This window comes from Bos indicus, chromosome 23 (genome assembly GCF_029378745.1).
Source record: "Bos indicus isolate NIAB-ARS_2022 breed Sahiwal x Tharparkar chromosome 23, NIAB-ARS_B.indTharparkar_mat_pri_1.0, whole genome shotgun sequence".
Taxonomy (NCBI): domain Eukaryota; kingdom Metazoa; phylum Chordata; class Mammalia; order Artiodactyla; family Bovidae; genus Bos; species Bos indicus.
Window position 1 is genome coordinate 21310900 of NC_091782.1, and position 22864 is coordinate 21333763.

Below are 22864 nucleotides of genomic sequence, written 5' to 3' on the forward strand. Positions count from 1 at the left end.
TTTAGGAATCAGCAAACTAAAATGGACTGGAATGGGTGAATTTAACTCAGATGATGATTATATCTACTACTGTGGGCAAGAATCCCTTAGCAGAAATGGTGTAGCTGTCATAGTCAACAAAAAAGACTGAAATGCAGTACTTGGATGCAGTCTCAAAAATGAGAGAATGATCTCCGTTTCCAAGGCAAACATTCAATACCACAGTAATCCAAGTCTATGCCCCAACCACTAATGCTGAAGAAGCTGAAGTTGAACAGTTCTATGAAGACCTACAAGACCTTCTAGAACTAACATCCAAAAAAGATGTCCTTTTCATTACAGGGGACTAGAATGCAAAAGTAGGAAGTCAGGAGATACCTGGAGTAATAGGCAAATATGGCCTTGGAGTACAAAATGGAGCAGGTCAAAAGCTAACAGAGTTTTGCCAAGAGAATGCACTGGTCACAGCAAACACCCTCTTCTAACAACACAAGAGAAGACTCTACACATGGACATTACCAGACGGTCAATACTGAAATCAGACTGATTATATTCTTTGCAGTCAAAAATGGAGAAGCTCTATGCAATCAGCAAAAAAAAAAGACTGGGAGCTGACTATGGCTCATAGCATGAACTCTTTATTGCCAAATTCAGACTTAAATTGAAGAAAGTAGGGAAAACCACTAGACCATTCAGGTATGACCTAAATAAAATCCCTTATGATTACACAGTGAAAGTGAGAAATAGATTGAAGGGATTAGATCTGATAGACAGAGTGCCTGATGAACTATGTATGGAGGTTCATGACATTGTACAGGAGGCAGGGATCAAGACCATCCCCAAGAAAAAGAAATGCAAAAAGGCAAAATGGTTGTCTGAGGAGGACTTACAAATAGCTAAGAAAGGAAGAGAAGCTAAAGGCAAAGGAGAAAAGTAAAGATATACCCATTTGAATGCAGAGTTCCAAAGAATAGCAAGGAGAGATAAGAAAGCCTTCCTCAGCGATCAATGCAAAGAAATAGAGGGAAACAACAGAATGGGAAAGACTAAAGATCTCTTCAAGAAAATTAGAGATACCAAGGGAACATTCCATGCAAAGATGGGATCAATAAAGGACAGAAATAGTATCAACCTAACAGAACCAGAAGATATTAAGAAGAGGAGGCAAGAATACACAGAAAGAAAGAAAGTGAAGTCTCTAGTCGTGTCCAACTCTTTGTGACCCCGTGGGATTCTCCAGGCAAGAATACTGGAGTGGGTTGCCATTTCCTTCTCCAAAGAACTATACAAAAAATAACTTCATGACCCAGATAACCACAATGGTGTGATCACACAACTAGAGCCAGACATCCTGGAATGCGAAGTCAAGTGGGCCTTAGGAAGCATCACTACGAACAAAGCTAGTGGAGGTGATGGAATTCCAGTTCATCTATTTCAAATCCTGAAAGATGCTGCTGTTAAAGTGCTGCACTCAATATGCCAGCAAATTTGGAAAACTCAGCAGTGGCCACAGGACTGGAAAAGGTCAGTTTTCATTCCAATCCCAAAGAAAGGCAATGCCAAAGAATATTCAAACTACCACACAATTACACTCATCTTACATGCTGGCAAAGTAATGCTCAAAATTCTCCAAGCCAGGCTTCAACAGTATGTGAACTGTGAACTTCCAGATGTTCAAACTGGATTTAGAAAAGGCAGGGGAACCAGAAATCAAATTGTCATCAAAAAAGCTAGAGAGTTCCAGAAAAACATCTACTTCTGCTTTATTGACTATGCCAAAGCCTTTGACTGTGTGGATCACAACAAACTGTGGAAAATTCTTCAAGAGGTGGAAATACCAGGCCACTTGACCTGCCTCCTGAGAAATCTGTATGCAGGTCAAGAAGCAACAGTTAGAACTGGACATGGAACAACACATTGGTTTCAAATTGGGAAAGGAGTACGTCAAGGCTGTATATTGTCACCCTGCTTATTTAACTTGTACGCAGAGTGTGTGTGTTAGTTACTCAGTTGTGGCCAACTCTTTGAGACCCCATGGATGATAGCCCACCAGGCTTCTCTGTCCATGGAATTTTCCAGGCAAGGATACTGGAGTGGGTTGCCATTTCCTTCTCCAGGGGATCAAACCAGGGATCAAACCCCGGTCTCCTGCATTGCAGGCAGATGCTTTACCCACTAAACTACTAGCAGAGTACATCATGAGAAACGCTGGACTGGATGAAGTACAAGCTGGAATCAAGATTGTCGGGAGAGATATCAATAATCTCAGATATGCAGATGGCACCACCCTTATGGCAGAAAGTGAAGAGGAACTAAAAAGCCTGTTGATGCAAGTGAAAGAGGAGAGTGAAAAAGTTGGCTTAAAACTCAACATTCAAAAAAGTAAGATCATGGCATCTGGTCCCATCACTTCATGGCAAGTAGATGGGGAAACAATGGAAACAGTGACAGACTTTATTTTCTTGGGCTCCAAAATCACTGCAGATGGTGATTATAGCCATGAAATTAAAAGACGCTTACTCCTTGGAAGAAAAGCTATGACAAACCTAGACAGCATATTAAAAAGCAGAGGCATTACTTTGCCAACAGAGGTCCATCTAGTCAAGGCTCTGGTTTTTCCAGTAGTCATGTATGGATGTGAGAATTGGACTATAAAGAAAGCTGAGCGCCGAAGAATTGATGCTTTTGAACTGTAGTGTTGGAAAAGACCCTTGAGATTTCCTTGGACTGCAAGGAGATCCAACCAGTCCATCCTAAAGGAAATCTGTCCTGAATATTCATTGGAAGGACTAATGCTGAAGCTGAAACTCCAATACTTTGGCCACCCAGTGTGAACGACTGACTCATTGGAAAAGACCCTGATGCTGGGAAAGATTGAAGGTGGGAGGAGAAAGGGGACGACAGAGGATGAGATGATTGGATGGCATCACCACCTTGATGGACATGAGTTTGAGTAAGCTCCAGGAGTTGGTGATGGACAGGGAAGCCTGGCATGCTGCAGTCCATGGGGTCGCAAAGAGTCAGACATTACTGAGCAACTGAACTGAACTGATTCTGATAGGAAAACTAGACAAAGATATCACAAGAAAGAAAACTATAAATCAGTATATCTTATTAATAAAGATGCAAAATTCCTCAACAAAATACTAACAGACTGAATCCAGCAACATATATAAAAATCATATGTTTTATGTGAATTATACACCATGACTAAAGATTTATCTCAGGAATGCAAGGAGGTTGAAACATGAAAATCAGCTAATTTAAAACATCATCATACAAAATATAACATTATACCAAATGAAAGAATTCAGACATAAAGGACCAGCTATTTAATAGCAGCTTTACCCTAAGACTTATTGTATAAGAAAGTTGGGGAAAATGTCTGAGATGGGCTCTAGTAGTGAGGCTAGTGAGATTCTGAGTTGGAAATTCACAAAAGCATAAAAATGGGAGAAATGTCATGCTGTGTCAGGTTATTTCATCCACTTTTAACATTCTTCCTTGACAGAATCCTTTGTTTGGGCATATGGGTATCTCCCCTGATAGTAACTTCCAAAGATCTGTGGCTTCCTCTCCCATTATCTAAATTCTTGAACTGCTATATCATATTCATGAATTGACATGAACTGATTCTGCATAAGCATGGCAAAAAATGTTTGATACATTATCGACTAATTTCAATTCTACAAGAGTCTTATAAACTGAAAGCACTGACACAATATAGCTAGTACACTGATACCTATTTGAAGATTTTTTTTTCTGTTAGAGGGGAATGTGTTCATGCTAAGTTACTTCAGTCTTGTCCAATTCTGTGTGACCATATGGATTGTAGCCCACCAGGCTCGGCTGTCCATGGGTATTCTCCAGGCAAGAATACTGGAGTGGATTGCCATGCCCTGCTCCAGGGGATCTTCCCAACCCAGGGATTGAACCTGCATCTCTCACATCTCCTACATTGGCAGGAGGGTTCTTTACCGCTAGCGCCCGCTGGGAAGCCTGTTAGAGGAGAATAAAGTGAAGTGAAAGTGAAAGTGAAGTCGCTCAGTCATGTCCGACTCTTTGCAACCCCGTGGACTGTAGCCCAGCAGGCTCCTCCGTCCATGGGATTCTCCAGGCAAGAATACTGGAGTGGATTGCCATTTCCTTCTCCAGGGGATCTTCCCGACCCAGGGATCGAACCCAGGTCTCCCACATTTTGGTCAGATGCTTTAACCTCTAAGCCACCAGGGAAGCACAGGTTCTAAAACAGGAATATAGAAAAAGACAAAAGATTTTTGTCTTTCTCCTTTAGAACTGCGTTTTAGAGTTCAAGATTCAAACGCAGTAAAAATTTTGATAAACATTATGCTTCTACTGTGGCCTTGGGTCAGGTAGACTTCTTACATTATTCCAACCACTACTCATACTACCTTTCTATTTCTGAAAGACCAGGATTTTGGAGAACACTGCGTCAGGAAAAGACTCTGGTAAGATAAAGGAGAGTATGTGATGACCAAGGATGCATTTCCTTTGTCATCTATAGACACGCAGGCACGCACATTTCCCTTAGCTTTGCAGATATAAGCTCCATAAACGCAAGTCATCTTGTCTTACATCCACCACTGTAATAATTCCAGAATCTAACTGTTAGCATTGTCAGGACTCAATGATTCTAATGCTCATCACTTCCATGAAATATGACCTAGCAGTGGCCGATTCACACTCAAATCTCAGAGGCAATACGGCTTCCATATCCATGTTGGCCAAGCCAATTTGATTTTTGGCTTAACTTGAAAGGAAGTAGTCAAAATAAGTTTAAAAATCCAAATAAAATATTTTCAGCAATCACGAAGGGGAGAAGGGAATAACTTAATTGTCATCACACCACTTTGCCCTATTATTTTGTGTTCTTCTAAGAGACCATGTCATTTTTTGTTTTTTTTTCACATCAGAATACATAATTTGACATATTAAAGTTTTTTGGGTTTTTTTTTTGGTAAATCCACTCTCAAACCGGTAAAATAACGCTGAATAAACAAGGACTGGAATTTTCTCCATTCAAGCTTCTGTTTTTTTTTTAAAACAGATGACAACTGATGAGCTCAAATCTGAACTAAAATGGCAAAGTAGAAATCTCTACCTGCAGTTCAAAGCCACAAAACCTTTAAAAATTATAACATTTTAAAAGTTCCTTTGGAACTATCATCCATATCCCATTAGTACTGTTAAGTAGCATAAAGAATATGCACCATATTACTTTTATAAAATCTGGAAAATCCTGAATTCCAAAACTATGGACTTGGAGTTCAGTTGAGCCAATGGGCCAGGAGATTAGAAGAAAAGCCCTGTGTATTACACTTTGTTTAATCAGGAAAGTTGGGCAAAGTATAATCTCTCTGTTTCATTATTTGGAAACAAGGGAGTTGGTCCAGATGAATTCTAAAATCCTTGACAGTAATTAAATTCTAAGATTCTACCTGATCAATTTATATTTTGAAACATATAAATTATGTTCAATTTGGATTATTTTGAAATTCTATTAAATTATGGGCATTTAACTTTGCCCAGAATGTGTGACAAGCACACATTATTAGATGTAACTGCAATTATGCAATTTAATTCAGTGTTAGTACCTGCTGTGCCAAACACAGATGATATGCCTTCCATAATGGTCCTGTGGATATTGGGATGAGAGAGGACAAATGCAAATGTCCAAAATGCAACCTTAAAAAGAAAAACATGTGTCAAAAAATATAACCTTTGAAGGTGAACAAAAGAATACATAGGATTAGCCACAAACAGTTAAAATATTGAAGTTAAACTTAAATACGTTAGTAAAGAGTATCTTTGAAAACAACTAGATGTTACGAACAAAGAGATGTTATATATCTCTGAGGGGTTAACTTTACAATTTTATTCTGCCACTACAGTTTTACTATATTGTTTATACAGAGTAAACTATCTTCACTACAAAAAAAAAAGGGAAAATCAGGATTTTTATTTTACTAATATACAATATAAAATATTATACCAGCACATATTAGAATTTCAGAAACAAGTTATGACACTTAAGCAAGTTAGTCCAAAACAAAGACATTTTTAAAGATTCAGTCTCTTTGAAATACAAATAAATTAGCAAATCATATACTCTGCAAATGAAACATGGTAATTTTAAATAAGCCTCAGAAACTATATCTAAAATCTCATAAACTCAATACCAAAAATAGGGTTCTTTCACACCCTACTGAGCAAGGATGCTTGCAAGTTTATAGAGTATTACTGAATACAGTATGTTTGCAAGTTCTCGCTCTAGGCCAAACAAAATTATTTCACATCTTTCCTCATTGTGGTATTAGAAAATAGCACAACCAAGAAAATACCACCAACCAATAAAATTATACTGCTAAACATCAAAGACATACAGATGGCTAACAAGTGCATGAACAAGATGCTCAACATTACTAATTACTAGAGAAATGTACATCAAAACCACAATGACACATCCCCTCACACTGGTCAGAATGACTGTCATCAAAAAGCCTACAAATAACAAATGCTGGAGAGGATGTGGAGGAAATGAAACCCTTGTACACTGCTGCTGGGAATGTAAACTGGCGCGGCCACTATGGAAAACAGTATGGAGGTTGCTTACAAAACTAAAACTAGAACTACCATGTGAGCCAAAAATTTCATTCCTGGGTATACATCCAGAAAATATGAAAACACTAATTCAAAAAAGTACATGTACCCCAGTGTTGATAGCAGCATCATTTACTATAGCCAAGACATAGAAGCAACCCAATCACCCATTAACAGATGATTGGATTAAGAAGATGTAGTATATATACACAATAGAATATTACTCAGCCATAAAAAGAATGAAACACTGCCATTTGCAGCAACATGGATGGGCCTAGAGAATAGTGTGCTTATGAAATAAGTCAGACAGAGAAAGGCAAATACTGTATGATATCACCTATATGTAGAATCTAAAAAAAAAAAAATACAAATAAATGTACAGGAAAAACAGAAACATATTCATAGACATAGGAAACAAAGTTGTGGCTAACAAAGGGAGAGAGAAGGCAGAAGGACAAATTAGGGGTATGGAATTAAGAGATAAAAATTACTAAGATAGATAAGAAACAGGATGCCCTGGACAGCGCAGGAAATTATACCCATTACCTTGCAATAACATATCATGAAGCATAGCTGAAAAAAGACTGAATCACTATGCTGTACACCTAAAACTATACACAGTATGGTAAATAAACTACTGGAGTGGGTTGCCAAGACCTCCTCCAGGGGATCTTCCCTACCAGAGATTGAACCCACATCTCCGGCGTCTCCTGCACTGCAGGCAGATTTTCATCCACTGAGCGACCTGGGAAGCCCCAAATAAACTACAATCTAATTGAAAAAAAAATTTTTTTTCCCCTTAGTTCAGGTAGATGTTTTTGCTTCTATTTTAGATTACACATTAAAGAAAACATACCAAACCATTAAAAGAAGCTTTGGTTTCCCTCTCATCCTTTTTTTTTTTTTTGTAAACACATATTGTGAAAGAATTCATCTAGGAAAACCAATCCTGAAAAGACTCAGATGTCTAACACTTTGTGTCATTCAAGCCTTTTTGTCCGTCCTGAGAGAATGCTAAGCGTCTTTAAATGATCCCAATGCTCCCCTCTGTGGTCAGAAGAGGAAGAGCAAGCAACTGAAAGGAAGTGCTTGTGTTCAATTGCTCAGTAGCATCCAATTCTTTGCAAGCCCCTGGTCTGCAGCCTGCCAGGCTCCTCTGTCCATGGGGATTCTCCAAGCAAGAATACTGGAGTGGGTTGCCATGCCCTCCTCCAGAGGATCTTCCCAACCCAGGGATCAAACTCAGGTCTCCTGCATTGCAGGCAGATTCTTTACTGAATGAGCCACCAGGGAAGTGCCTGGACAAAACCAAATTCCATCCTACTCATTGCTGTCCCCTTTGTGACAGTAGACTGATACCGTGGGGATAAATACAGTGCTGTTTACATATGCAAGTGAACGGAGAACTGAGGCCTCTACAAGCCCAAGACCCACTCACTCTGTGTGGTGCATTCGGATTAGGACACACTTACCCAAGATATCAACTAGTTCATTTTTAGAGGAAACATGCTCAGTGAGCTCTAATCACCTTCTCCCGACATGGGCCCTTTCTACATTATCTATAGGGGAAGTGCTGAATTACTGGAATTACTGGACTGACTTAATAGCCACTCCATACTCAATCCGTTTTTTTTTTTAATTTATTGTATTGAAGTAAAATTGATTTATAATGTTGAATTAATTTCTGCTGTATAGCAAAGTATTTTAGTTGTATATATTTGTACATATATGTATACACGTGGGTGTGAGCATGCTCAGCTGCTGCAGTTGTGACTTCATGGACTGTAGCCCACCAGGCTCCTCTGTTCACGGGATTCTCCCAGGCAAGAATACTGGAGTGGGTTGCCATTTCCTCCTCCAGGGGATCTTCCCAACCCAGGGATTGAACCTGTGTCTCTTGTGTCTCCTGCTTGGCAGGTGGATTCTTTAACACTGATCAACCTGGGAAGCATGTATACATGTATATACAACTAAATCACTTTGCCATACAGCAGAAATTAATACAATATTACATATATTTTCATATTTCTTCCATTAAGGTTTATACAGAATATTGAATATAGTTCCCTATGCTATACAGTAGGACTTGTTAATTAAAGACTCAGAGTTCAAGTGCAGGAAAAATATATCTTAGTGATACTGCATAGATTTTCAGATATACAAAAGAGGGGTTTAAAGTTTTATGTGGTTAATTACAGTTTTAGAGATTGACTAAAATTGGCTATTCCTTATTTTTAAAGCAAACTCAAGGAATTCAGTTAAACTATAAATGGTTGTACAGTGGTGTTAGTTACTGTGTTTGATGCCTCTTTTCTTAACAGATTTTCTTCTAAAAATCTATATTATATTCTACATAAAATCTTTTAAATTAAAAAAATCACTCTTTTAAACAGAAAGGGACAGAGAAGAGCAATGATGCATAAGAAGTTTATACACATGACTGAATCAACAAATAAGAATACGTGACCTTGGGATTGTTGTGCACCACATTTGGCAAAAGAGTTCAAAACTTCTCCCAAAAATACCAGTTCATGTTTTGTCAGAGGGGTCATATCCATGGTGAGGGCTAGGGAAAAAGAAGAAGGACCACTGGACTCACTGAGCTTCAGAAGCAGCCACCAAAATGCCTCTCCATCATCTTGAAAAGGTAAGAACATAGGAAAGAAGAGATGGGGAGGAAAGCTCTGCCCGTTGAGTCAGGGACAAGATGAACTGAGCGTGTTTTTCAGCCTCATTTGTTCTTCCGTTCAGAACTAGATTTACTAGGGGGCGTCCCCGCTTATCCAGTGGCTAAGACTCTGAGCTCCCGATGCCACGGGCCCAGGTTGGATCCCTGGTCAGGGAACTAGATCTCACATTCCACAACTGAGAGCTCGCACGCTGCAGCTAAGGATTCCACATGGCATGACCAAGACCAAAGATCCTGTGTGCCACAGCTCAGACCCAGCACAGCCAAATTAAAACAAACCAACCAACAAATGAAACGCTTAACAAATATTGACGGAATCTCTATAACTGGCCACAGAGTCTTCCACCAACCATGGTAAACACAAAACTTACAGAAGATATACTTCCTGCCCAAAGGACTTTCACGTCTGTTGAAAGTATGAGAGAGAGACAAGAGAAAAAAATGAGCTAAATATACAGGCAGCAGATGGTACAGACAATAAATGCTGTGGGAACTGAGGGTGGGGTGGGGAGGGGTGGGGGATCGTCACCACTGAAAGTGTTTAGAAAGAGCTTCAGAGAAGCAGATTGAACAGGTAAAACATCAACTTTGTGATTGGTTTGGAACAATGTTCCTGAAAAGTTTATTTGGTAGTCAGGAATTTCTTGGACTTTGGAAATAGGTTTCCTGTAGAAGTAATTTCATAAATCATGGTTAATGTCTTGGACCAGTCCACCGAAGTTCACCAAGACCTTGGTCTCATAACAGAGCCTCCTGGTGCCCTGTACCAAGCCCATCCGACGCCTGAGCTCTGAGTTCCATGGCCCTTGAGACACAGCAGAGAGCAGAATATGATCCAGGCACCAGGGAAGCACAGGCCCCATAATCCACACCTCTGGCAGGGCTTTTGGAGGCTCTCCAGGCCACGGTGGGAGATTACAGAAGCTGGGAACAGCAGTAGCTACTCTCACCCTAGGGCATCTGAGAGGTCAAGTTTTGGAAGCCAAGGCAGTTCATTATTAGTTGGCCACTGAACAGAATGACTGATTGAAACCATGGTGTTGCTTTTTATAAGAAAAGAAAGTGAATGCTTTTTGAGCCAGGGACTATAAGGCACTTGCCACTCCTTAAAAACATAATGCTCACAATATCCTATGAGGCAGATAACATTCATCCTATCTTATAGATATGGACATACGGCTCGCAGTTAAACAATGGCCCACTCTCATATGACGCTGTGATTTGGCATTGGACTTGACTCGAAAGCCAGTTCAGGGTCTCTGCCTACACGCCAGCTCCCTCTTAGAAGTGCCAACAAGAACCAGTAAGACGGAACTTTCACTGATCATCAGACACTTGCTTTCTGAAATTATTGGTTTAAATTCTTTCGCACCAGTGCCAGGAACAGATTCCAAAAAACTGACTTCCCCTGGGTCAGATCAATGGGGCTTTGTGTCCCTTTCTTCCAGGGGGTCCTTTCTAATGAGATCTTGAAAATTAATCCTGTGACAGGAGTGACTGTTTTGTTGCTGCTTTGGAAGTTGCTTTTGATATCTGCCTTTTAATTTTGCTCTAGCTTAATCAGTTTCCAAAAGAATTGCACAAGGAAAAATCAGAGAATAGTATTAGAGGTACATAAAGAAAGGGAAAGGGTAAACTGTTTTTAATTTCTCCTACCCTAGATGAAATATATATTTTAGTGACTGACACACACTCGAACAGAGAAGCCAGAATTTCTATTTCTGCTCTTTATAGAATCCACCTGCAATGCAGGAGACCCCAGCTTGATTCCTGGGTTGGGCAGATCCACTGGAGAAGGGATAGGCTACCCACTCCAGTATTCTTGGGCTTCCCTTCTTGCGGTTCAGCCGGTAAAGAATCCACCTGCAATGTGAGAGACCTGTGTTTGATCCCTGGGTTGGGAAGATCTCCTGGAGAAGGGAACAGCTACCCACTTCAGTATTCTGGCCTAGGGAATTCCATGGAGTATATAGTCCATGGGCTCGCAAAGAGTTGGACACGACTGAGCAACTTTCACATTCTTTATAGTGGGTTACAGGAAACCAAAATATTGATACTTACAAAGCCTTCCATAACTTTTACCAGAGGAAGGAGAAACAAATAATACTTAACACACCTTATTTCTATTTGTTAGAAGAAAAAAGAATACATTTAACATTATACGTGGGTTAAAAGTTCCTGTTTAGTACAAAACAAACACATAAAAAGTTTAACCTTTAAACTCTCAAATTATATAAGTGCAGCTTAAGCTAACATAGAATCCTCCTGACACAGGAAACGGTTGTGCATCGATCATGAAGTGTCAGACAAGTCTTGTAGCTTTATTCTAATTCATAACAGTTTTAAAAGGAAACAGTTCAAAAACCTCTGCTCTCATCTCTACCACCCGAACTGCTAAGAGGAGCTCGGTGCATCTACATTTTTGTGCAAACAATGATGCTTATAAGGAATACCTTCTGAGAGTCTGGAATGTTGATGATGCTAGGCAGAGGGTGCTTTTGTGATCAACCCCCCAAGAAAATCTGGGACACCGAGTCTCTAATGAGCTTCCCTGGTTCATAACACTTCCCAAAGTTTGTCACAACTTAATTGCTGGAGGAATGATGTGTGTCTTGCGTGACCCTGCAGGGAGAAGACTCTTGGAAGCTTGTACCTGGTTCTCTCTGGGCTTCATCCCCCCCCACTCCCCTTTTTCCTTTGCTGATTTTGCTTTGTATCCTTCTGCTATAACAAATCTTATCTGTGACTGCAAAAGAAAAAAAAAAACAACACACACACACACTCCTCTTTCTTTAGAAGTATGGTGATTCTAATGTCACCAGCTCACTCATGGGGAGGCTTCAGGTCTACATCATGCCAACAGGAAGGATACACAGAAGGAGAATGGGTTCAAGGGAAGACAAAGAACTCATGATCCCTGGGTAGCAGCTGGTTTATCTCACTGAATCCTCACAATAATCTTGTAGAAAATGAGGGTTATGGATTATTAAAAGGCTCAAACCTAGGACCACACTAGGACTTTTACTATCCCTTTTTACCAATAAGGGAACGGAGGATCAGAGTCTGTTACCTCCATAAGATCCTATGCTGTGGCTAGGATACCTGGATTCAGCTCAATTTTAACTGAACTACCCATTTATCTACTCTCTCCCCAATAAATGGCAGGGGTCAAGACTTACTCATCTTTGCAGCACTGATATTAAGCACGTTGCCCAACATGGAAAGTACAGAAAGTGCTCCATACACAGGTGTTGTCACATCTGCCCCCAAAGTGCGAAGTGTTCCCTTAGCCTCTTACATGCTGCCTTACAAAGAACAGAATGCATTTCAGATCTCTGCTGTGTCTCCTTTGTGATCTTAACAGATTTCCTTAGGCACTTAGTTTTGTTTTCCTATCTCACAACCAAATCCATTACAGTCATTTTCTTCCCCATAACATGTGAAAAAAAAAATTTTTTTTTTTAAATTCCCTAGTGGCTCAGTGGTAAAGAATCTACCTGCCAATGCAGGGAGACACAGGTACCATCCCTGGTCCAGGAAGATCCCACGGGCCGTGGAGCAATGAAGCCCGTGCACCACAACTCCTGAGCTTGTGCTCCCGAGTCTGGGAGCTGCTGAAGCCTGCACGCTAGAGCCTGTGCTCTGCAGCAAGAGAAGCCACTGCAATGAGAAGCCCACGCCCTGCAACGGGAGAGTAGCTCCCGCTCTCTGCAACTAGAGAAAAGTCCACACAGCAGCAAAGACCTGACACAGCCAAAAATAAATGAACAAATAAATAAATTATAAAAAAGGAAGAAAAAGGAAGGGAAAAACTGAAAGTACAGTAGACAGAAATGCATGCCTTCCTTTACTAATATACTTACAGGGACAGTATTGGACAGAGAAGCCCAAAGTAGTAAGAGCCCATAATTAGGACTCTTCTGTTCATTTGCTTCCATCTCTAGGAGGTCCAGTACAGCCTGCATTACTGTCTGTTTAAAAAAAAAAAGAAATATTGTCAAACCAGAGCTATGTGACCAAGACTGATATTAATAAAGATCATCTTTCTTTAATCTGAAAAGAACATTTTTTTTTAATCTGAAAGATACTATTTTTGCTTTTCTTAGGTTTGCGATTTCAGGCATGCGAAGGGATTTACATACTTACTGGTACAATAGTAATTGGAAGTAGGGACTCTGAGGTTCAATACTTTTACCACATTGGTTCAAATCCTGGCTTAATTTTTTTAAACACTTTATTTTTTAGAGCAGTTATAGGTTTACAATAAAATTGAGAGGAGAGTACAGAAACTTCTCATATAACCCTCACCCCCACATCTGCGTAGCTTCTCCATTGTCGTCAGCATCACTTACCAGAACTGTACTTTTTTTTTTTTTTTACCAAGGATGAAACTAAATGGATATATCATAATCATCTAAAGTGTATAGCTTACCTTAGGATTCATTCTTGGTGTTGTAAACTCTATGGCTTTGGACAAATGCATAATGACATCTATTGTCATTACAATATCACACAGAGTATTTTCATGTCCCTAAAACATCCCCTAGGCTCTGTCTACTCATCTCTGCCCAGTCCCTAACAACCACTGATCTTTCTACTTTCTTCATAGTTTTGCCTTTTCCAAAATGTCACATAATTGGAATCAGACAGTACATAGCCTTCTCATACTAGCTTCTTTCACTTACTAATATGCATTTATGGTTCCTCCATGTCTTTTCATGGCTTGATAGCTCATTTCTTTTTAGCACTAATACTCTGTTCTCTGTAGGTAGCACAGCTTATCCATTTACCCACTTACATACTGAAGGGCATGTTGGTTGTGTCTAAATCAGTATATTATAAATATTACAATACTCTAAAACTATGCAGAGAACTGACATTTGACATGGACGGTGCCAGGTCAGATCAGGGCTACATCCAAGGCCACCTACTGTGGCTGTTCTCGGGTCATCACACAAATTCCATGAAAGCATTTCCTTCATTGGAAGGTTTCCCAGATTTGCCTCTGCCAGTGGTCATCTCCATCACCATGAAGAAACTTAGACATTGTAACATTTCCATTAAACTTACTTGTGCACTGTGAATCTTAAATAGGCAATAGAAATAACAGTAGTCACTGCTTTGGAAGGCAAGTACTGTTTTAAGGGCTTCACAGGGATCAAAGCATTCAGTGCTCACCCCAGCTCTAAGGAGTAGATCTGTTATTTTCACTGTTTTACATTTGAGGAAATGAAGGCACAATTAAGTTGGGGAGCTTTGCTAGAGACATACAGATTGTCACTGGTTGAGCTGGGATTGAATCCTGGGAGTCTGGCCCCTGGCTCCAGTGCCCACAATCTTAGCTACTAGACTATCTACCCTTTGAAAGTGAAAGTTGCTTAGTCATGTCTGACTCTTTGTGAGACTCCATGGACTGTAGCCTGCCAGACTCCTCTGTCCATGGAATTCTCCAGGCAAGAATACTGGAGTGGGTGTAGCCATTCCCTTCTCCAGGGGATCTTTCCAACCCAGGGATCGAACTCAGGTTTCCTGCATTGCAGGCAGATTCTTTTCTTTACTATCTGAGCCACCAGGAAAGCCCTTTAGGGACAATCTTAGCCACTAGGGCTATGCTGCCCCTTAGAGACTCAATCCTTAACTCATGGATTCGGCATTTGGAGAAGTGCACTACGCTAGAATGCAGTGGTTTTTCTTCAGATTCTATAATATGGAAAACACCAATTACATCACTATCAAAGTAAACACATGACTAGAGGCTGTTCCTGTTACTTACAAAGAATGTTCTGTTTCAAAAGTGATTAACCCTGGCTTTCTGGTTTTAACAATCCCTTGTTTTCCAGGTATTGAAGTTGTTGTGAAAAATAAATGAGTAGTGAATTTGTGAAATGTGTAATAGTATGGCTGGGACACAGTAAGCACCCCACACATGTTAGTGATGTCTTATTGTTTTTGTAACAATGGATTAGCAGGTTTGAAAATAGTTTAAGTATAAATTTCATTTACTTCTGATTTCTATCAGATTTACAATGCAAGTTGTTATGGTACAAAGTTAATGTTTCATTGAAAATCCTACAGATATATTTCATTCTCTTGATAGGCTATTCTGTAGCACAGTCTTTTAAAATAAAAACATTAGTTTAATATGTATCTAGAATAACATGGGAGAAGGAGATGGCACCCCACTCCAGTACTCTTGCCTGCCTCCGTACCCATGGACGGAGGAGCCTGGTAGGCTGCAGTCCATGGGGTCGCTAAGAGTCGGACACGACTGAGCGACTTCACTTTTCACTTTTCATTTTCCTGCATTGGAGAAGGAAATGGCAACCCACTCCAGTGTTCTTGCCTGGAGAATCCCAGGGACGGGGGAGCCTGTTGGGCTGCCGTCTCTGGGGTCGCACAGAGTCGGACACAACTGAAGCGACTTAGCAGCAGCAGAATAACACGGGAGACAACATTCAAGTTAAAATATGATAAAATTATGATGTGATAAGAGTGTGTATAATATTAAAAAAAAAATCTTCTTCTAGTCTTTTGCTTAACTAGGCCATTGAGGGACTTCCACGGTGGTCCAGTGGCTAAGACTCTGGGCTCCCAATGCAGAGGCCCTGGGTTCAATCCCTGGTCAGGGAACTAGAGTCCACATGCTGCCGCTAAGACTCGGTGCAGTCAAAAAAAACAAAAAACCCTAGGTCACTGAAATCCACTTATACAGTAAAAGACAACAAAATCTTTTATTTTCTTCTTAGCCCATGTTTTTTAAAAGACTGTTGGTATAAAGACATAAACTCTGTGTGAACACTGCTGGAGGAAAACAGAAACAAATTTTATTTTTGAAAAGTTAAATATTCCCTAATTTTTTATTCCTGGTACCACTACCACAATTTACAGGGCAATATATCTGATGTAATGCAAAGAAAAAGACAAAGCTACAACAGATAAAAGACCTCAGGAATGTAACATCTAATTGACATTGCTGCTGTTGCTGCTGCTGCTGCTGCTGCTAAGTCGCTTCAGTTGTGTCCAACTCTGTGCGACCCCATAGACGGCAGCCCATCAGGCTCCACCATCCCTGGGATTCTCCAGGTAAGAACACCGGAGTGGGTTGCCATTTCCTTCTCCAATGCATGAAAGTGAAAAGTGAAAGTAAAGTCGCTCAGTCGTGTCCGACTCTTAGTGACCTCATGGACTGCAGCCTGCCAGGCTCCTCCATCCATGGGATTTTCCAGGCAAGAGTACTGGAGTGGGGTGCCATTTCCTTCTCCAATGCATGAAAGTGAAAAGTGAAAAGTGAAAGTGAAGTCACTCAGTCATGGCCGACTCTTAGCGACCCCATGGACTGCAGCCCACCAGGCTCTTCCGTCCATGGGATTTTCCAAGCAAGAGTACTGGAGTGGGGTGCCATTGCCTTCTCTGTAATTGACATTACATCGCATTAATCAATAGCTGCACTTTTTGCAAACTGTGGATATAACAGTCCTGAACAGAAGGGTTTCCTGTTTAAGCTGCAGTAACTTTTCTGACTATGGATCATCGTTCTTTCTGTGGCAGATTTTTACAGTTTCTCTAATGCATTTGGGACAACTGTCTCAAAGTAACCTGCAGCTTTTCTGACAACTCCTCGCTCTCTCTCCTGCTAAGAACTGTAGTCCTTTTCTTCTGAGTTTTTGGAATTTTCTGCTACCATATCCACCACTTCCACCACCAGATCCATAACTGCCACCATGGGGATTGCCCGAGCTTCTTCTACCAAAACTGCCCCCTTTCATGGGTCCATAATTTGATTGCTGTTGTCAATTATAATTTCCAAAATCATTCGAGTCTCCACCACCACCATAGTTGCCTCCAAAATGTCCTCCTTCATCGATACCATCATATCCTCCACCACGACCACCATATCCACCACCTTGGTTTCCATATCCTGGTCTACCACCACCATAGCCTCCTCTACTACTATAACCAGGATCAGCGCCATAGCTGCCACCATCACCTCCAAACCCACTATATCCACCATCACCCCCTCCATAACTCCCTCTGCTGCCACCACCTCCATCGCCATAGCCTCCTCTTCCACCAAAGTTTCCACCACCTCCAAAGTTTCCTCCATGACCCATAAAGTTGCCAGATCCACCTCCACAACCTCTTTGTCATCCAGCAGATTGCATCTCTTGTTTAGAAAGGGCCTTTTTTAAAAAATGAAGTCACACAGCTCATGAGTGTTTAAACTGAATTCGGTCCCAGCCATAAACACTGAATAAGCTTCATCAAAGTTCAAAATCTGTCTTTATTCAAAGAGGGAGTTCAAGTACTTATGATTAAAGTATCTCATTTCTTCAGAGTAAGAAAAATAAATGCTATTCTAGAATTACTGTCAGTGGGGAGTTTTAAGTGAAGTGAGGTGAAAGTCGTTCAGTCACGTCCGACTCTTTGCTACCCCATAGACTATACAGTCCACGGAACTCTCCAGGCCAGAATACTGGAGTGCGTAGCCTTTCCTGTCTCCAGGGGATCTTCCCAATCCAGGGATAGAACACAGGTATCCCACATTGCAGGTGGATTCTTGCAGCTGAGCCACAAGGGAATCCTGGGAAGTTTTAACTGGGGCATTAAAACCCCTGTTTTATAGGCTCCTAGATTACAGATCTACTTGGGTCCAGCTTTTATACACAGATGGTTTTGCCTCTAAATCCTGGAAAATAATGCAAAGAAAAATGTGTTTATCTAGATCTGTTTGTAAAACAGAATTCTTAGCTGAGACAAAGTTTGTCAGTGAAGGGCATCCCAGTCTAACTTCCTTTCCTTTTGGGTAACTGTTGACTGTTTAATTCTGAATAATGTGTATATGGTGATTATATTTTTTTTGTACTTTACTGTATTATTATTTTTTTAATTTAAGAAAATAAAAGGCAATGTGATTTTCCCCCTTTTCTGTCTTTTCAGAAATGCCTTGCAGAATATAATGACAGCTTAAGATATACAGCAAAGATTGTTTGCATTAAACAATTTAATTCTCCAGCTGTCCTGGTACCCAGTCTAACTTTCTATCCCCTCTATTCAAGAGGGAGATCCCCAAACATTCACACATTCCCTTTTTTTTTTCCTAAAGTGAACTTCCCCTCCAGTGTTAAGCAGAGTTGTTTAAAATAACACTTGCTGTTGTTAACTAAAAGCAAACGAACAAAAATATTTGATATCATCTTTAAGTGCTAAAAGATAGGAAGTGATTTCTTCAATGATGATAACAATGATAAATTCTTACACAGTCTTTACTCTCTTCCAAGTGCTTTCCAAATATTAACTCACTGGATCCCACACTCTATGAAGTAGGTGACAAAACTTGAGACCAAGAGGTTAGGCACCGCATCCAAGGTCACAGAGCAGTGACTGGATTTGAGTCCAGGCAGTCCAGGCCAAAAGGAAGTCCAGCCTCCGAGGGTGAGTCTGGAGAATCGGGTAGTTTTCCAAAGCTTCCAGGGATTCTAATGAGCGGTCAGGACTGAGAACCATGCATTAGCAAGCATCAGAACCATCTGGAAGGTGCATTAAACCACAGATGGCTTGGCTCCCAGGGTTTCTGCCTGAGGGGTTCCCAGGTGATATTGGTACCATTGGTCTAGGGACCACACGTGGAGAGCAGTAGATCCAGGACACTTAGAAGAGTGACTCCTGGTGCCTTGCTCTTTAAGTTGTATATCATACTACCTGGCTGCATTTGAAAAGAGAAACAATGAGTGGTGGTGACCTCAGGGAAAAAAGTCAACTTTGTCAAGCTTTATTATCTTTGCCTAACTGGCTGTAACTCCCACCTGCGACTGTGGACACAAACAACTCTCTAATCAATGTGTGTATGCTAAATCACTTCAATCATGTCCAACTCTTTGTGACCCTATGGACCGTAGCCTGCCAAGCACCTCTGTTCATGGGATTCTCCAGGTAAGAATACTGGAGTGGGTTGCCATGCTCTCTTACAGGGGATCTTCCCAACCCAGAGACTGAACTGGCATCTCTTACATCTCCCTCATTGGCAGGTGGGTTCTTTACCACTGTGCCACCATAAATCAATTTAAAAAGGAACTCAGACTATTGCGTTATTTTGTTATCTGTAGTCTCAGTTTTTCGTTTATGGAAAATAGGGCTAATTCCTCCCTCCCTGTTGTGAAGATGTAATAATAAAATAACGTACGTAAACATCCAACACAAGGATGGCAAAATGGTATCTAAGGCGTTTCATGATTTTTAGCAACAACAACAACCACAAAAAAAGCTAAGGAAAACTTACCGGGTAATTTTCTTTTGCAGATTTGTGTGTTTTTATATCTGGAATGTTTTTCTCAAAAAGTGCTAGAAGCCACTTTTTGGATTTTGACCAGTTTCTAGGTGAGAAAGAATACATGTATAAATTAACTGAAAAGCACTCTAGAAGTAATAGATCACAGCAGAAAAGGGACACTATCTATGGAATCTTAATTCTCCAAACGTCTTCTTTTTCAGCGGGAACTTCATGAGAGGTCTTCCTTCAGATTTATCAGTACCTAAGGAAAACTGAGGGGGCAAGGCAGCCATATTTTAGTATCTTTTGCAAAGAAATGCTTGCATTCCTAGGGGACAGGTGCTGAATGAGAAAACAGGGCCGACGACTTGCTCAGCCTAAGTTTACTCTGGCTGTTGCCAGTCTCAGGAGGATGAAAAACTAGCACAGCGACCTGTGATTAGGTTAAATGAGGTAAAGCAAACTGACTAAGAGCAAAATTTTTAATCTTTTCTGACCAGTCATCAGTGTAGACCAACTGCCAAGAAACTAAAAAAAAAAAAAAAAATCACAGTACTTTCTAATCAAAGTGTTTCATAAACTTTTATCTGAGCCAATCGTGAGAAATACAATTGACCACAACTACTGTTGCCTCAGGGGAGAATATGGACAAAGTCTGATTCTGACCCAAGTCACACGTGATAATGCAGAAATGACTGGTAAGAGTAAGCTGGAAATGGCATAGAAGGGAAACGACACAGGTCTCAAAACAGGCTCTTCATTTCGTTCTCGTATTCTCCCCTTCCCCTCTTGTTTTTGCTCCTCAAAATGAGACTAAAGAAATAATCCATCACTTTTCTTTAGTTCCTCCCTCAACTCACACACACACACCTAACTGGTCATAAGAATTAGCTTCTGTCTCTTCCATGTAAACTGCTGTTACATCTACTTAGAACAAAGAAAGGAGTGACAAATATTAACGGCTGAGGGGAGCTTGAAAAGGGAATTAGTACAGGAAACAGCTGTCTACCTGAGGAGGCATTCTGGCAACTGGGACCCGTATTCGAAACCTTCATCGTAAGCTTGAAAGTGCTGATGAAACTCCCTGATTTTCCTCTCGTCTGTGGGAAACAGACCTTTTTTAAAGAGTATGTTCACTGTCACTGGGTAAAGCAGGTGCCTGCAAAGATAGAAACACATAAAATGTCAGAGCCAATGACCAAGGAAGAAAGGCACGGGATACAAGGAGCTATTACTGAGCAGCTGTATACTAGGGGCGGACAATCAAATGTGGGGCTGCCAAGGCTGCAGTGGTAAAGAACCTGCCTACCAATGCAGGAGACATCAGAGACGTCAATTCGATCCCTGGGTTGGGAAGATCCCCTAGAAGAGGAAATGGCAACCCACTCCAGTATTCTTGCCTGGAGAATTCCATGGACAGAGAAGCCTGGTGCGCTACAGTCCATGGGGTAGCAAAGAGTCAGATACAACTCAAGAGACTTAGCACACATGCATGCACGCAATCATATGTGATAAATTTAGTGGGGGGAAGTCACTCTTAAGAGCTTTTAATATTTGGTTACTGTGCTCAAGATAACTTGGTAAAATCGGGGTCTTATTTATCTAAAGATTTTCAAATGCTTTCTAAGCAAGTATTGTTCGATCCTGATAAATGTGAGCTTAAAACTCTTAGGTGGTGTTTCAGGGGGGCTCTGAAGAGCTCTGGTACCATAGTTCTTTACATTTCAGCACAGAAAGAATTCAGCGAGAGGCAGAGTGATAGATAAGGAGTGACTTATTAGGATAGGATGCTTGTGAGGCTTACGAGTAGTGGGTCAGAGGAGGCTACAACCCAAGAACTTACTGGGCTACAGTTTTATAATCAAAGGAAAAGTGGGGAAGCTGAGAAGACCTTCTTTTTCTTGAGCAGATGTCATGCTTCCATCATCAGTTCCTCCTGCTGGTTGGGCAGGGGAGTTTTCTTGTCCCTACATGGTCAAGCTACGTCCATAAATTATTGTTTTTTATGTGTACAGAGAGCGTGTCCTAACTTACTGAGCTCACTGAGCTGGAAGAGGGTCTCATGCCACCATTGTTATATTGTTTGGGGGCATGTCTTGTGCTTCTGTGCATGGTTTTGCTGCTAAGCAAGCCTGCCTGGTTTCATGGTTACGTAAATCTGTTTTCTTGAGTAATCATTAACTTACAGGGGCCTCCCACATTTTATTCTACTTGCAATCCCCTAGTGGGATTAACTATTTAATCACCTACTTTGTCCCTATACTCTGTCCTCATCAAGCTGATACACAGAAAAATTCAACACAATTTCAACAAGCATTTATTTTTAGCAAATAACAACAATAACCAAGATACTGCTCTTACCTTTAGACAGCAGCAAAAAAATAACCAAACAAAGAATCAAGGGCAATATTAGTCACCAAATTCCTATATCTCCCAGGATCTTATGACTTTGAACCATACTGAAAATTCAAATGAAGTAGTGAGAAATGGAATATTTCCTGCCATATCAGTAAACAAAGGATATCATAGTCATCAGCACCTATAGCCACCACTGATGGTGAGCTGGCGAGCCCTGAGGAAACTCATGAAGGAAAAGAATACCTGCCATCTGGCAGCCCTCAGACTGCAGCCACTCCCTGCGGGGAGCCCCAGGAGCCTCAAGATGTGAAAACACGGGATATTAGCCCCAGAGAGCTGAGGTGCCTATCAAATGAATGATTTCAGTAAGCCCAGGCTCTTGCATATTCCCAAACATAGAAAAGTGCTAAATTCTTGAGATATGTGGTTTTCTTTGATTAATAAAAATCTTCTGATAGATGTTCAGACTACCTGTCCTTTGTTGCAAAACTTCTATATGACCTGGCTCCTGGTCTCACCTTTTCAGAGCAGTTCTCCAAGGGTAACTCAAGATGAAGTTGAAATTTCAGGGCTTGAAATCCTAAAAATTCCCACCAAACAAAACATAACTCTCAGCTTTTAGGTTGTGAATATTTCTGAAGTCTACGTTATCTGTTATCAGTAAGTTTTCCCTCAAGTGAATAAAATTACTGTGGAATATTTATGTAAAAGAATATCAAATATTATTAATATGTTCTAGATTAGTAACACTAAGTACTGTTTCTTCCATTTTTGCTTGCCATCTCTCCTTTACAGAAAATTCTCAGGATCTCCTTCTGTCACAGTCCCAAAGTTATTCAAGAATCTGTTTTGTTTTGTTGTATATATTAGGCATGTCAAAAGTTTGGTTGGTTGGTTGTTTTCATTTTTATTTTTTCTGTCTCTATTTCTAGACTTCTAACAAAATGTTA

The 22864-nt window shown here is 40.6% G+C and overlaps 1 protein-coding gene across 2 annotated transcripts in view; it reads right to left on the bottom strand.

Moving 5' to 3' along the window:
- Window positions 1–22864, bottom strand: part of CYP39A1 (cytochrome P450 family 39 subfamily A member 1) — a 118901-nt gene that overhangs the window by 82467 nt on the left and 13570 nt on the right. For both annotated transcript variants that reach the window (XM_019986223.2, XM_019986222.2), the window contains exons 4-7: window positions 20566–20715; window positions 19566–19659; window positions 13153–13260; window positions 5595–5685 (exon numbers count right to left, since the gene is read on the bottom strand). In XM_019986223.2, the coding sequence (XP_019841782.2) occupies window positions 5595–5685; window positions 13153–13260; window positions 19566–19659; window positions 20566–20715 (443 nt within the window). The remainder of the gene's footprint in view (window positions 1–5594; window positions 5686–13152; window positions 13261–19565; window positions 19660–20565; window positions 20716–22864) is intronic.